The 15,696-nt window shown below is 40.0% G+C and overlaps 1 protein-coding gene across 4 annotated transcripts in view; it reads left to right on the top strand.

Annotated features, from left to right (window-relative positions):
- Window positions 1-15,696, top strand: part of TTC7B (tetratricopeptide repeat domain 7B) — a 278,705-nt gene that overhangs the window by 121,730 nt on the left and 141,279 nt on the right. For all 4 annotated transcript variants that reach the window (XM_055288412.2, XM_055288413.2, XM_055288414.2 and 1 more), the window contains 3 exons: window positions 1,080-1,158; window positions 6,429-6,601; window positions 15,597-15,660. In XM_055288412.2, coding sequence (XP_055144387.1) covers window positions 1,080-1,158; window positions 6,429-6,601; window positions 15,597-15,660 — 316 coding nt within the window. The remainder of the gene's footprint in view (window positions 1-1,079; window positions 1,159-6,428; window positions 6,602-15,596; window positions 15,661-15,696) is intronic.

Consider the following 15,696-nt stretch of genomic DNA (forward strand, 5'->3'; position numbering starts at 1 on the left):
GATGTCATGTAGGTATAAGATGCGAATTAATAGCCCTCATGAGTGCTTGTAACTTACAGAACCCACATTCAGTTTGATTTAATATCTTTGCGTGATTCAAAATGTCATCCAAGAAGACAGCCAAATACCTAGAGCATCTGCCACGGCCTGCAGAGGCTGGCTGACACGTTTGCACTGACTGACCCACACTGTGGCTTTTTGGAAAGATGAGATATGTTCTAATGAGCAGGTTATAAATATCCCTGAGTTATGTCATAGGTGGTGGCAGCGCTTAATGTAAAGGGACTGGCTGGGGAGTGTTCCCAGCTCAACAGGCTGGATGCAGCTTTCAGAGAGGACAAGTGGGGTTTGAAAATATTGACCAGGATGTTACAAAATAATTATTTGTCTCTTAATGAAACATGTCACCAAATGTGTCCCTGTGGGGTGTGAGTAGCAGCGAGATGAGGTGTGTGCTCTGCTCACACTCAGGGAGCTCGGGTTCCAGTTGTCACACGCTCGCTCTCAGAAGGGGTCTCTGCCCTTTGCTTCTTTTTGTCAGTGTGGGGTTTGGAGGAGGGTTGGTTTGATGAATTTACCGGGCTTGATAAGTTTACGTTCTCAAAAATGCAGGGTGGTTGCTTGGTGGAGTTCCTGGTTTTTTTGTGCCTTTCATCTTCATATTTTACCCTTACCCATGTTGCGTACAGTGCCTTGCTCATATTCCTGTGCCCTTTTGCCCAGTGTTGTCTCCCACCTTTTAAATGACAATATAGATTTCAGTCCCACTCTACAGAGCCATTGAGAGTTTGAACACAGACTCTTCTAAGGTATCTTGCTTTTTAATTTGTTGGCCTCAACTGATTTTCAAATTTTTATTTTTTAGAGAAAATGTGCTCAGGGTTAGAAAACACAAAAGGCCATCAATCTTAGGTCAAATGTTTCATTTAACCAAAGATGGCTAGACATGTGCAGAGTAATCATTTGCTTAAAATCTAGCCAACAGCTTTTATGCAGACAAAATGCATTGAAACGTGCATATAAAATATTTAATATTAATACATGCCAGATGAAAACCGTCAAATTCTGTGTCCATACAGGAACTTGACAAGAGGAGTCGGAAGATTTAGAGAGCTTCTCAGAGCAGTTGAAACGAGAACGACTCAAAACCTGCGAATGGTAAGTGTGACCAGTGACTTGATTGAGGCCAGCAGGGCTCTTGTCTCATAGGTATTTACATTCATATTTTTTTACATTTATGTATTATAAATACATGTGACATATATCACTGGGCTTGTGAACTTGAGCAAGCCCTTTCACTTCTGTGTCATAATGGATATTTATGTGATGTATATTTATAATATATAAATAGCAGTTTACTCATTTAAAGTTCTTAGCATATTACAGAATTGTCCGGCTATCACTAATATTTAATTTCAGGACATCTTAATCACCCCCAAAAGAAACTCTATACTCGTTAGTAGTCAATCCCCATTTTCCCCTCCCCCTAGTCCCTGGCAACCACTAATTTACTTTCTGTTTCTATGGATTTGCCTATTTGGGGCATTTGCTATAACTGGAATGATACAATTTGTGGTTTTGTTTTTTTGTTTTGAGGTAGAGTCTTGCTCTGTTGCCCAGGCTGGAGTGCAATGGCACAATCTTGGCTCATTGCATCCTGCCCCAGCCTCTGAGTAGCTGGGACTACAGGCACGCATCACCACACCTGACTAATTTGTGGTCTTTTTGTGATTGGCTTTCTTCACTTAGCATAATGCTTTCAAGGTTCCTCTGGGTCACAGCATGATCAGTATTTCTTTCCTTTTTATTGCCAAATAATATTCCATTGTATGGATATATCACATTTTATTTGTCCATTCATCAGCTGATGGACATTGGGTTGTTTCTACTTTTGGGCAATTACAAGTAATGCTGCTACGAACATTCATGTACAAGTTTTTGTGTGGACATATGTGTTCTTTCTCTTGGCTGTATACTTAGAAGTGGAATTTCTGGGTCATATGGTAACTGTGTTTAACAATTTGAGGTGCCGCCAGACTGTTTTCCAAAGCAGCTGTACCATATTACATTCCCACCAGCAGTTATGAGGGTTCCAATTTCTCCACACCCTCAACAACAGTTGTTATTATCTTTTTAGGTGTAACCATCCTGGTGGGAGTGCAGTGATATTCCATTGTGGTTTGATTGGCACTTCCCTGATGGCTAATGATTTTGAGCATCCTTTCCTGTGTTGTTGGCAGCGTTCTCTGCTGAAACCTGAGAATTGCACCTGTTAAGGCAGGTAGAATGTAGGCCCTCATGGCTGCCAGGGTGTTGAGGGGTTGGTATATGCTTATGATTCATACCAAACCCAGACAGAATAAAGCAGATTGGATCCCGAGGGCTGCTAGTTGTTTGGCTAATTATATTGACTATAAAACTTGGAAGAGAAATATACAACATAGTTAAATTAACTGGTTGGTTAGCAATTTGGCTCTCCTGTTGACCTGAATTCTTTCTTTTCCTTTTTAATCCTTTCACTTTAATATCTAGGGATGTTCATTAGGTAGACTTGTATAACTTGCCCTACACAGCCATAGCCAGTGGGTGCTTGAGTGGAGGGCTGGTGCTTATTAAAAGCTAAGCAAATGCCACATGTCACAGTTGATGTAGCAACCTCATGTAAGATTGTAATTTATCTTTTGTTGCCCATACTTTTGTCTTTTCTTTATCATGAATCCTTTAAATGCTGTAGGAGATTATTCAGATGGGCAAGGCTAAGACATTCATGTCATAGGAAGTGATTTCATTGTGGTGTCTCCAGAGTTTTATGAGATGGAGGTACAACTCATGGGGCCAGATGGCCAAGCTGGGCTTTCCTAGAATTATGGGGGTGAGACAGGATGGACAACTTCACACACACACACACACACACACACACACACACACACACACACCCTGCCATCACCACCACCAAGAGCTCAGTTGGCCTTCAAAGTTTACTTATAGATCAATGTGATTTATAGGTGCCTTAAGAAGTTCAGACAAAATATTTCCATTTTTAGGATTCTTCAAGGCAAAAGAACCTACAAGAATATGGATAAAAGTTGTTGCCAGCTATCTTTTCTCTCAAATTTACCTCTTCTTAGTATTTCATAAAACTTCCCAACTGGTCGATATGAACAGCTTCTTCCAAGATTTGGAAGCACATTGAAAGTAACTGACTGAATTGGCAAGTGTTTTCATAATTGTTTTAAAAGTGCATTTAAAAAGTCAGTCTTTCAAAATTGCTTAAATATGGAGCATTTGTTCATGTTGTTGACTCTCACTGGTATCTTGATTTACATTGGACGTTAGAAAGTTTCTCCATCTAATGACATTCATAAGCAGTGTTTCCATCAGCCTTAATAACTATGATTTTTTTAGATTAGCTGATAATTACAAATTTATAATATTCTTATGAGATGGAAAAGTTGTTTTGTAAACTCTATCTGGTGTGAGATAGTAGCAGAGAAGGATTTAAAAGTATATTTTCAACAGTTCCACTCTTAGGTATATACTCCAAATAATTAAAAACAGGTGTTCCGCAGTGAGCTATGTGTGATTGCACTACTGCACTCCAGCCTGGGTGACAGAGTGAGACCCTGTTTCAAAACAAACAAAAAAACCCAAAGATGTTCAAACAAAAACTTGTACATGGATGTTCATAGCAGCACTATTTATGATAGCCAAAAGTTGGAAGCAATCCACATGTCTAGAACTGATGAATGGATAAGCAACGTGTGGTATATCCATGCAATGGAATATCATTCAGCCATAAAGAAGAGTGAAGTACTGATACATACACAACGATACGGATGAACCTTGAAAACTTTATGCTAAGTAACGGAAGCCGGTCACAAAAAGACCCATATCGTATACTTTAATTTATATAAAATGTCCAAAATAGGCAAATCCACGGAGCCAGAAAGCATGTTGGTTGTTCCCAGAGTCTGAGAGGGAGGGGAAGTGGGGAGTGATTGCCTAAAGGATATAGGGTTTCCTTCTGGGGTGATGAAAATGTTCTGGAACTAGATAGTGCTAATGGTTGCACAACATTGTGAGTGTCCCGAATGCTGTTGGATTGTACACTTTAAATAATTAAAATGGTGGCTTTTATGTTATGTGAATTTCATCACAAGTTTTAAAACACATACACACACAAAAAGGGCATTTAATGACCAAATTTGTACATAAACATCCACGTCTTATTTCAGGCCCACTTCCCACCTTTCTCTCCTTTGATTCTGAATTTATTTTATAATTACCAACAATTTAATGCATTTAAACTACAGGCTAAATGTAGGTTGAGTGTAAAAAGTAAAAAGTATGCTAAATATTGGTGATCTTGCTGGTAATTTCATATTTATTGTTTTTTTCTGAACTTCATTTGAGCTTTCAGTGGACATAACCAAATGGCCTTCTTAATAGGTAGAGCACTGGTAAAGTGATGTCTTTAAAATATGCAATCACTTCAAAACCCCATTTTTAAAAAATCTCTCAGGAAGGTTGATACCCTGAGGGAAAAGTAGACCTAGCATGAGCTATCTAGTAGTGAACAAGCAAACTGTTCAGGGCAGAAATTTTTACAACTTTAAAATCCCTCCATGGCAAATATATTCAGAAAATGAAATTCCTTGTTCATTTTTTTTCCTTTTAACATTTATTTCTCAGTTATAGTGAGTCAAAGTTATTTTTGCCAGTTGAATTTTCCAGCAAAAGTCATTAGCTTATATGACTGCAATGAGATCAAAATGAAACTATAATGGAAGGTTTAAGAAAACAGTTCAGGAGCTGTTTAGGTCCTGAAAATTGTGTTCTTATGAGATCTTTACAGATTGCTCAGTTGGGGATGATCAGAGTGCATTTAATTTCACATTTTTATAGACATTTAATGCCAATGGGTCTTACTTGGGAATAATCAAGAAAATTTGCCTTTACCCAGTGGTTATCAGAAACCACTCTGTTGGTGATTTGGTTGGATTTAACTTTTCTTGTGGTGTTTTAAGAGATTTCATAGCCCGGCGCCGTGGCTCACGCCTATAATCCCAGCACTTTGGGAGGCCGAGGTGGGCGGATCACAAGGTCAGGAGATAGAGACCACCTTAACACGGTGAAACCCCGTCTCTACTAAAAATACAAAAAATTAGCCGGGCGAGGTGGCGGGTGCCTGTAGTCCCAGCTACGCGGGAGGCTGAGGCAGGAGAATGGCGTGAACCCCAGGGGGCGGAGCCTGCAGTGAGCCGAGATCGCGCCACTGCACTCCAGCCTGGGCGACAGCAAGACTCCGTCTCAAAAAAAAAAAAAAAAAAGAGATTTCATATGGATGAAAGCTTAGCAAAGCCCTCCTCTTTTTAAAAAGGCTCCTTCTCAGAAGATCAGCAGTCTTTGTCTGCATCTTCAAAGAATGCTAAAACCTGGTGGAAAACCATGCTGGTTTATGATGCCACCTCTGGCTGATCATGGGCAGAGTGAGCTACCTTGGAATGCGGTGCTTCTCTTTTCAGAGGGATTTCTTTTAAATTACTTATCCTCTTCTTTGTTACTGGAAGATTATAAGCTAAGTGAACTGACATGCATCAGTCAACAAAACACTTCTTAGTATATACCACACATTCTTTCCCTCCATACATTATATTATACATCGTACTGTTTTAGGCAGTGGAGTTACAGAAGTTTGGGAAGCATATTAATCTGCATCTAACTTGGAGGACAGGATCCAGATGTTTCTGGGTTTTCACTGTGAAGAAGGGGATACCTATCCAGCTTTGAAGAAAGCACTTTCTTGATCGGGAGCCATGTTCCCACTTTGCCTTCCCTATTGCACAAGGCCAGTGAGAACCTCTGGGCCAGAAGCCCAGGATGCACTGAGAATAGACACTCAGGTGCTGAGTCCTCGGAGTGGGAGGTATAGGGCCTGCCACTGGTACATTTAAGAAAGAAGATGTCTACAGTGGACGTCGGATTGTCAGTGAGGATAATTTTTTCCGGGATAGCATTATCTAAGCTGAGTACAAGCATTCTGCCACGCTTAAGGTTTAGCGCACATCATTAGTGATGCTAATATCTGCAGCTCACCTGTTATTTGTAAGAGCTCTTGGGAAACGGCTTAGCCAAAAGTTTCAGTTGTTTCAGGTATAAAACATGTTTAGTATTCCAGAGTGTGACAGATGGGGTGGCATTTGAAGTACATGAACCTTTTAAGTGTTCAAACATCTTAGTGAATCATATTTTCTTTTCTTTCTTGTCATAAACTGATATAATTGCCATCGTAAAAGAAAAATTTTTAATTATGAGCCTTGCAGTAGTGCTTAGCACAATGTGATGATATAAATATTTATTGACTGACTGAATGAATGACTAATACAAAATAGATTCATGGCCATGCTTTTCCTCGTTTATGTTCCCAGACAATAGCCAGGCAGCTGGCAGAGATCTTGTTGCGGGGTATGTGTGAGCAGAGCTACTGGAACCCTCTGGAGGATCCACCGTGCCAGTCACCTCTGGATGATCCTCTCCGCAAAGGAGCGAACACAAAAACCTACACTCTCACTCGGAGAGCCCGTGTCTACTCAGGAGAGAAGTATGAAAGTTGATGTCCTCACTTGTAGGTTATGGGGTGGGAGGAAAACTTGGGAAAATTCAAGGATGATGAGAAGTACAAGAGTAGATTTTTTCCTTAAAAGAAAATCAAATGAACAAGTCTCATTTTCCAGTTGAGTAGAGATTCCTCATTACTGTTCGTAACTTCAGCAAATATCTGCGCACTAGCAGGGGCATTTTAAGTAGGAGAATGCTCTCATCTCAGTGCTTGGGTGCCATTTGCAGCCATCACTGTTGGTTTTTGGAATTTTCATTCCATTTATTATAAGACCTCAGCATCAGACAGCAATCAGAAATAAAGCTATCTGTAAGACATCTAACATCGATCTCACCCATCTAACATTTCTTTTCTTCAGCAATTCCTTGATCCTTTTGTTTAAAATCTTGTTCTAAATGGAACTAGATATAAGAAGGAGAATCTAATATTTGCAAGTGATTGGAAGGTGATGTCTCTTTAGAACTTCTTTATCTTTTTTAAGTTTTAAATTTGAGACTTGATCACCTTGGAGGAAAATGGGCCAGAGAGTCACTACAGTCTTAGCATGAGCCTTCCCCAGGCCAGGGGAAGCCAGACAGAGGAGGGAGAGACAAGGAGAAGGGCTGGGAGGCCGGAATGGTTGTTGACTCATTCTCAGTGCCTCCCATTCAAGTCTTGAATTCCCATCTTTGCCTGCTCTTTTAAATTTTTTTTATTTTTTATTTTTTTGAGATGGAGTCAGGCTTTCTGTCCATGCTGGAGTGCAGTGGCACAATCTGCAACCTCTGCCTTCCAGGTTCAAGCGATTCTGCCTCAGCCTCCCAAGTAGCTGAGATTACAGGCACATACCACCATACCTGGCTAATTTTTTTTTTTTTTTTTTTTTTTTTTTTTTTTTTTTTTTTTTTTTTTTTTGAGACAGAGCCTGTCTCTGTCACCAGGCTGGAGTGCAGTGGCGTGATCTTGGCTCACTGCAACCTCCACCTCCTGGGTTCAAGTGATTCCCCTGCCTCAGCCTCCCAAGTAGCTGGGACTACAGGAACGTGCCACCACACCTGGCTAACTTTTTGTATTTTAGTAGAGACGGGGTTTTACCATGTTGGCCAGTATGGTCTCGATCTCCTAACCTCGTGATCTGCCTGCCTTGTCCTCCCAAAGTGCTGGGATTACAGGTGTGAGCCACCACACTCGGACAATTTTTGTATTTTTAGTAGAGACAGGGTTTCACTATGTTGGCCAGGCTGTTCTCGAACGCCTGACCTCAGGTGATCTGCCCACTTTGGCCTCCCAAAGTGTTGGGATTACAGGCATGAGCCACTGCTCTGGCCTTTGCCTGTTCTTATAAGGACAAGACATGATGGCTTTTCAGAATCTCTGTGTGAAGGAAAGGGGGACACACATGAATAAATATTGAAGACCTTTTCCATGTTTTCAAATTAGAAAAACAGCTGAGAGGATGAGGTGGCTGCTTCTGAAGTCCCAGAGAAAGCACTATTAGAGATGGCGTGACTACACGCTTTCTCCATCCGAAGATCAAGATTTCAAACATCTGAAAATGATTGTTGTACTTTCAGAGGAGTCAGCATTTCTTCAAGGTTGCCACCTCTTAACAATCCTCTTAAGTTGACCCTTGCATTTCTCTCTCTTGTCACCTTCTTGTTCAAGTTTGTGTTTCTTACATGGATTCAGATGAGTTAGCATATTCGTAGCTTTTTCCCTAGGCTTATCTTAATTTAGTTTTCATCCCCATTTTCTACAGCTTTGTTGAACCGTGAGTTTGCTTAATTCACAATCTGTGTTTACTCTTTAGTCCTTATCTGGATTCATAAAACATCTGTTCTAGCAATTTTCAATTCTCTTATTTTTAAAATGCTGACCCCTCATTATGAAGCAGGTTTGGGGTTCATTTTTAAGTGATATTTATATCATAAAAATAGACTAGAGTTTTCCCCTGCTTTAGACGCTTTTTAATAACCAAGGTGCCAGGTGCATTAAGGACCTCCATTCTCACCCTCTTCCCCCAGTCCACTTTGACACATGGCTGGAGCTCTGTGTCTCTTTGGGTGCCATCCAGTATGGCCTCACTCCTTGAAGGCAGAGAAGCTCACAGTGCTGGCCATTTCTCCAGTTCCTGAACCACTCAGATTTTGTCACTTTTCTAATGCCAGCTTTCCCATGTGTACAAGGAGAATTATAGAAGCAAAATGCAGCTCCAGAAAATGCAGTCATTAAAGGGAGCATTCCCATAGTAGCACTGGCTGCTGAGTCGCAAGTTTCAATTCACATGGTACACGTGATCAGCTTTTAAAGAAACGGTTTTATTGAAACATAATTCACCTATTATACAATTCATCCATTGAAAGCATGCAACTCAGTGGCTTTTAGTATACTTGCATAGTTGTGCACCTATCGCCATGATTGGAACATTTTTATTACCTCCAAAATGAACCCAGCACCTCTTAGCTGTCACCTTCTTGTCTCCCAAGCCCCTGAATTTCCATATGAATTTTAGAATTAGCTTGTCCATTTCTGAAAAAAAAAAAAAAAATAGGCAGCTGGGATTTTAATAGGAATTACATTGAATTTGTAGATCAATTTGAGGAATATTTCCATATTAAAAATATTAAGTCTTCTGATCCCTGAACATGAGATAGCTTTCCATCTATTTAGGTTGTCTTTAATTTCTTTCAACAGTGATTTGTATTTTTCAGGATGTAAAGCTTGTATTTCTTTTGTAACACTTATTCCTAAATGTGTGTGTGCGTGTGCAAACATGCATTATTCTTTTTGATGCTATTATAAATATGTTTGTTTTCTTAATTTCATTTTTGGATTGTTCATTGCAAGTATATGGAAATACAACAGATTTTGTCAATTGATCTTGTATACTGTAACCTTGCTGAATTTGTTTATTGGTCCTAATAGTTTTTTTGGGATTTTCTATATCAAGATTGTGTCATCTATTAATACTAATAGAGATGGTTTTACTTTTTCCTTTCTAACCTAGATGCATTTTATTTTCTTCCATAATTGTCCTGGCTAAAACTTCCAGTACAATATTGAATAGAAGTGGCAAGCGTGGACATCCTTGTCTCATTCCTGCTCTCAGGCGGGGGAAATTATCTAGTCTTTCACAGAGTATGGTGTTCGCTGTGGGCTTTTTATAGATCCCCTTCATCAGGTTAAGAAAAGGACATCCTATTTCTAGTTTGTTATTTTTATTATTAATGGGTGTTGAATTTTGTCAACTGTTTTTTCTGCGTCAATTGAAATGATAATGTGGGTTTTGTCCTTTATTCTAATGCTGTGGTGTATCACATTAATTGATTTTCACACATTAAGCCAACCTGCATCCCTGTCCAAGTCATGGTGTATACTCCTTTTTAGTATTGCTGGCTTCTATTTGCTGATATTTTGTTAAAGATTTTTACATTTATATTTATAAAAGATACTACTCTGCAGTTTTCTTATGATGTCTTTGTCTGGTTTTGGTATTAGAGTAATATTGGCCTCATAAAATGAGTTGGAGACTATTCCCTCCTCTTCTTTTTGAAAGAGTTTGTGGAGAATTGGTATCAATCCTTTAAATGTTTGCTAGACTTCACCAGTGAAGCCACCTGGACCTGGGCTTTCTTTGTAGGAAGTTTTGTTTTTTTTTTTTTAAAATACAAATTCAATCTCTTTACTTATTATAGGTCTATTTGTATCTTCTATTTCTTCTTGAATCAGTTTGAATAGTTTGCATCTTTCTAGAAATGTGTCTGCTTCATCTAAATTACCTAAGTTGCTTCCGTACAGTTGTTCATAGAATTCCTTTATAATTTTTTTGTATTTCTACAGGGTTGGTTGTCATGTTCTCTCATTTCTCATTTTAGTAATTTAAGTCGTTTTTCTCTTTTTTAGAGTCAGTCCAACTAAAAGTTTTGTCAATTTTGTTGATCTTTTTGAGGAACCAACTTTGGGTTTTGACTTTTTTCTATTGTGATTCTGTTCTCTGTTTCATCGATTTCTACATGAATCCTATGCCTTCATTTATCACCATCAGTTTTTAGCTTTGTCAATTTGTGGGTTCAGAGCTCTACTTCTTAGAATATTAGTAAAGAGGAACAGCTGTGGGAGTTATTCTTGTTTGGAGCTTCCCTTCTTACCAAGGCTGGACTCTGACCCATCCACATTGGCAGAAAGCACATTCTCACCATTCAGTTATGCCGGTTTGGAGGTGGGAAAGGGAATCCGTAGATAATGCGCAAACCTCATTTTGGCTAACAGTCTCCTTCCCCACAGTCTCTTATGAGAAGTATAATAAGTGTCAAGCAAAATTTAGATGGCAGAGATCCTTCTAGCTCCAGAAAACCACAAGGACCAATCAGAAGAGTTGGCCGTAATGGAACATAACTGAAAAACAAGCCCTGCCAGGAAGCTGCACCCCAGGTCAAAGAGACCTGAACGTGAAATGCATACAGGATGCTCACTCTGCCCATCTTGAATTTGAAAGGAAATACAATGTAGAAAATCCTGGGTGGAATGAGAAGAGGGATCACCTGTCATAGGCTTCCTTGCTTTCTTTTCTTCTGGGTGGTTTCTGTGAAGAATTGTATCAGCTTTTGTTTACTTATTTTTTAGAGTCAGCTTTTTTGGATACACACCATACATAGAGAAAAATAAATCAAAAGTATGAAACTTGATGAACTTCCACCAAGTTCATCAACATATCCATGTAAGTAGCATTTGGTCAGGAAAGGACACTGCTGGAGCCCTACACACCCTCCCGTGGCCTCTCCCAGTCACCACCCCCATCCAGGGCAGCATTCTCCTGACTTCTGTCACAATAATTAGTCTGGCCCCTTTTTGAAATTTATATACATGGAATCATATGCTATGCACTGTCTAATGTTTAACTTCTTTTGTCTAACTTTATATTTGAACTATTCACCCATATTTTTTCATGTAGCACTGTTTTTCATTGCTGCGAGGTATTTCATTTTATGACTGTCCTCCAATATATCGATCCATTCTGCTTGTGTTGTGAGTTTGAGTTGTTTCCCATTTGGGGCTAATAGGAACAGTGCTTCTATGAAGAGTCCTGTACATGTTTCTTTTTTCCCCCTGCATCTACATGTTTCTTAATGTATATATATATGTATGTGTGTTTCCATCAGTCAGGTGTACTTTTTTTTCATTGTATTTCTTCTTGTAAGAAGCATTTGAGGTAGCTTCAATAATTAAATGCACATTCGACTAGATAGTTAACACAAAGTAAAGCAGAAGATTAAAAACAGCTATTGTGGATACTGGTTAATATTGGATAATATTGCCAAGAAGCAGATGATGAAAAGATTCATTGAATGCTAGTGAGTGCCAGGCATTGTCTAAACTCCTTTGTAGGTCTAGGCGGAAAAGGTAATTATCATGGAATACTGAGTGTAGATCTGAACCTCCTGGTTGCCAGGAGTTTTTGGTAAGGATGGGGATGCTGTTTAAAATGGAAAATGGAGGGGTCTTGGCTGGGGAGGGCAGGACAGCCCGAGCCAGGCACTGGCCAGGCCTTTCCTTGGACACAATAAATCCTCAAGAGCTTGCAAAAATAAATAAATAAAATAAAATGGAAAGCAGAGGGACGTTGAAGGGTCAGGATGACTTCTTGATGTGTAAACGACCAGCTGCACTGCTGGCTGCCTGTCATCTCCTTGCCTCTGGTGTACGCAGCCGACCTTGGAGTTGTGGAGAGACCCATCCTCTCAACAGGAACATGGAAGCACTTGTGCAAGGTGATGCTCTATGTGGGATTCACCTGACCCACTCAGCAGAGTGTAGCCCAGTGGACCGGCACTGGGCTGCATGAGGGACCCTTTCTTTGTCATGGGGAGATTTCTGACCTATATGAATTGACACAAAAGGGAAGCGTGGTGAGGCCTCAATAGTCCTTACATCAGACTAGCTGATCCCTCATAATCAAGATGCACTCTTAATTTTCAATTTAAGTCCTATTCCTTTTTTGGTACCCATTTATCCACATAAAACTGGGATCGACAGTAGATTCTGCCTTGGCATGTTTGCAGATAGTGTGACTTGGAGTCGGGGTGGGACTTCAGCCATTCTTGGCCTCCATGCCCCAGCTCTTATCTGGCTGGCTGTGGTTCAGAGGCTGTGTTTATCCAGGAATTTCCTGGTAGTATCTCAGCCAGACATATTAAAATTATAAAAGAACCATTACTAGACCTTAGAGTTGATGTTGTCATTATTTACAAATCAACTTTCTCGTGGGTTGGCAGTGTTCAAGGCCCTCCCTGCACCTAAATATAGAGTTTTAGGGGGTGCCAGTGACCTTTAGACCTCAACTTGTCATTAGTTATATAATGGCTAACGATGACAGACGAGATGAAATGCAGTTGGGTAAAGTTGGATTACCCAACTTTACACAATCACACAAAGTATGATTGTGTCTACCATTAAGGTAAAGTTTCTACCTTTCGGAGGAAATTTTTAAGAAAAAGCTATTATGTGGGAGCCCTGGCAAGATGATGATTACTACTTATACCTGAGAATTCTCGCCCTTGTTCCCTGTGTCTTCTGTAGAATCAGAAAATGAGTTGGTAAATTCATCCAAAGGAAGAAAATGGGCAGTTTGCCTAAAGGTCACCCAGTGAGTTGGCGGCATGGCTGGGACAAGGATGCACCCTCACATTCTCAGCACAGCAGCTGCCCGCACTGCTGCCTCCTTTGCCAGCCCGCCAGCTCTTGGGAGCTTGTCCTCATGCCTGCTGAGCCCTGTTTTCTTCTTGTCCCCTTTTGTCCACCACCTTCCCCTTCACGCAACTTCCTCTGGATCTAGGGCCCCAGTTTTCCCACCCTTCAAGGCTGAGGCCTGGGTACCCCAGTATCTCCCCCTGAGGCTCGTGGGCCCCAAAGAGGAGAAGGCCACAAAAGGAAGGCCCCAACAGTTTTGCCCCATTCACCCTGAGCTCCATCCATGCTTCCCTGAGCAAACAAGAGGGAAGAAATTGGCCGGAAATGGATCTAGAGAATTCATAATGATTGAGAGGGAGCCTTCCAATTTGTAGTTGTTTAGGTATGTCTCTTAAAACTACCTTTTCTCCCCCCACTTCTGCTGGCCTTGGGAGCTGTGCAGTGCTCCTGAGTACCCACCTTGCCTGCCACAAATAGGGAGGGTAGAGGAAGTGGAACTGGATTCGGTTAATGTGCCACTTGTTAGCAACTATGGTAAAAATAACACAAACTAGCATTTAAGCAGGCTGGATGGCTCAAACAGAATTTGGAGATTAGCTATGGACTGAATTGACTGCTGTAAAGTCACAATTAGCATAGGCTGTCTCTCTTTTCAATTGGTGTGGACAATGCAGAACCGGCTAGCCATGAAAAAAACTGATTCATGTTACTGCTTTATTTGCAAGGTCCCAGTTGCATGTAACCACAAGCCAGGATATCAGGAAATGATTGCTGGGCATGGGTGTGCCCGTATGGGTGTGCACGTGCACACACACACACACACACACACACAATGGTTCGCGTTACTGCTTTATTTGCAAGGTCCCAATTGCATGTAAGCACAAGCCAGGATATCAGGAAATGATTGCTGGGCACGAGTGTGCATGTACATGCACACGCACACTCACATACACACACACAACAACAACAACATACTGAGGTGGTTGTTTGGGAGACACTTAATTCAGAGCCTTTAGGCTCTATTTCAGAATCTAAGGGGAAAGAAGTGTCCCATCTGAAAAACCCAGGTCATCTGAAGCTGACTTCTGAAGCAAGTCACTGCACATCCCTGAATCTTGCTCCTCATTCTCAGGCCAGCCTTTTCATAAAATTTTAGCCTCAGAAGAGCGATAGAAACCATCCTGCAGGTGGCTTCCTTACCTCTGGCGGTGTCAGCATTGTAACGAGAATACCAGGCGCTGTATTCCTTCTGTCTTGCTCTTTATCATCCTAAGATGCAGTACTAAAATTGCCAGCACTTCAAAGAAAACAAATGTTTATAGTTATGTGGAATATCCTTTTTTTTTTGCCTTTTATTTGGGGGGGGAGAAATCCCTTTAATTAAATGATTGTAATATTATCCCTGGGAAGACATAAACTTAGTTGTTTTTAGTCATCTTCAAAATATCTAGGAGTTTTTTTTAAACCACGTTCATTTTTATTTATTGCACACTGTTCTCTATTTCATGAAAAAATATTGAGTTTGACCCAATTGGTGATAACATTCACAATTCTGCTCAAAGGATTCTAGAGCTTTAGAACAGGAGAAAAAATGCTGCAATTGCTCACAACACAGAAAATAGGCTCTAGAGAATACAGATTGGGGTTCTGCTGAGTTTTTATTATTCTCTAATCCTGAGCAACATTGAACTTAAAAAGCTCTTTCTTTTAATCCAAGATTTAGGAGTTCAGCCAAATTCCATAAAATAGATTAATAAGAGCTCTTCTTGCATGCTACCCCATAATAAAACTTACGTGTCTAAGTAAGATAGCCCACTAAATTCTTACAGTATTAGAGAAATTATTCAAACTCTAAAATTGCTTCATAATCTCTTATTTCATCTAAACGACAGTATAAGATATGCCAGTTAGCAGGTAAGAGGTAAGAAGAGTACTGTTTATGAAATGCCTGCAATTTATACCTCTGTAATGGGTTTAAGAGAAAGCTCGTGTTATGTAGATAATGTCAATTTATTGAAATCTAAAATTCTGCCTCTATAATATGCACATATGTTATTTGGGCTTTTAACTTGGTTTTTACAGCTTTACTTTACCCTTCTGCCAACCACTAAAATGCATATCTAAAATGTATGAATTCCATAGATTACCATAGAAATAGGCAAATTAATTCAAGTGTCCAAATTATACAGTATTTTTCATGGGTATTATATAAAATTCTGGAAGCTTTTACTGTTCAGTTCTGCTTGTATTTGTATATTTTGTGTTATTTTGAAACTGCCATATATCAAAGTCGGTTTTCTTTCAACTGCAGCATTTTTTGTCCTCAAGAAAATACGGAAGAAGCCCTGTTGTTATTGCTGATTAGCGAATCAATGGTAAGTGGAATGTATTTTTACATTGTTCTTTCCCCT

The sequence above is a fragment of the Symphalangus syndactylus genome, chromosome 8, assembly GCF_028878055.3.
Source record: "Symphalangus syndactylus isolate Jambi chromosome 8, NHGRI_mSymSyn1-v2.1_pri, whole genome shotgun sequence".
In the NCBI taxonomy this organism is placed as follows: domain Eukaryota; kingdom Metazoa; phylum Chordata; class Mammalia; order Primates; family Hylobatidae; genus Symphalangus; species Symphalangus syndactylus.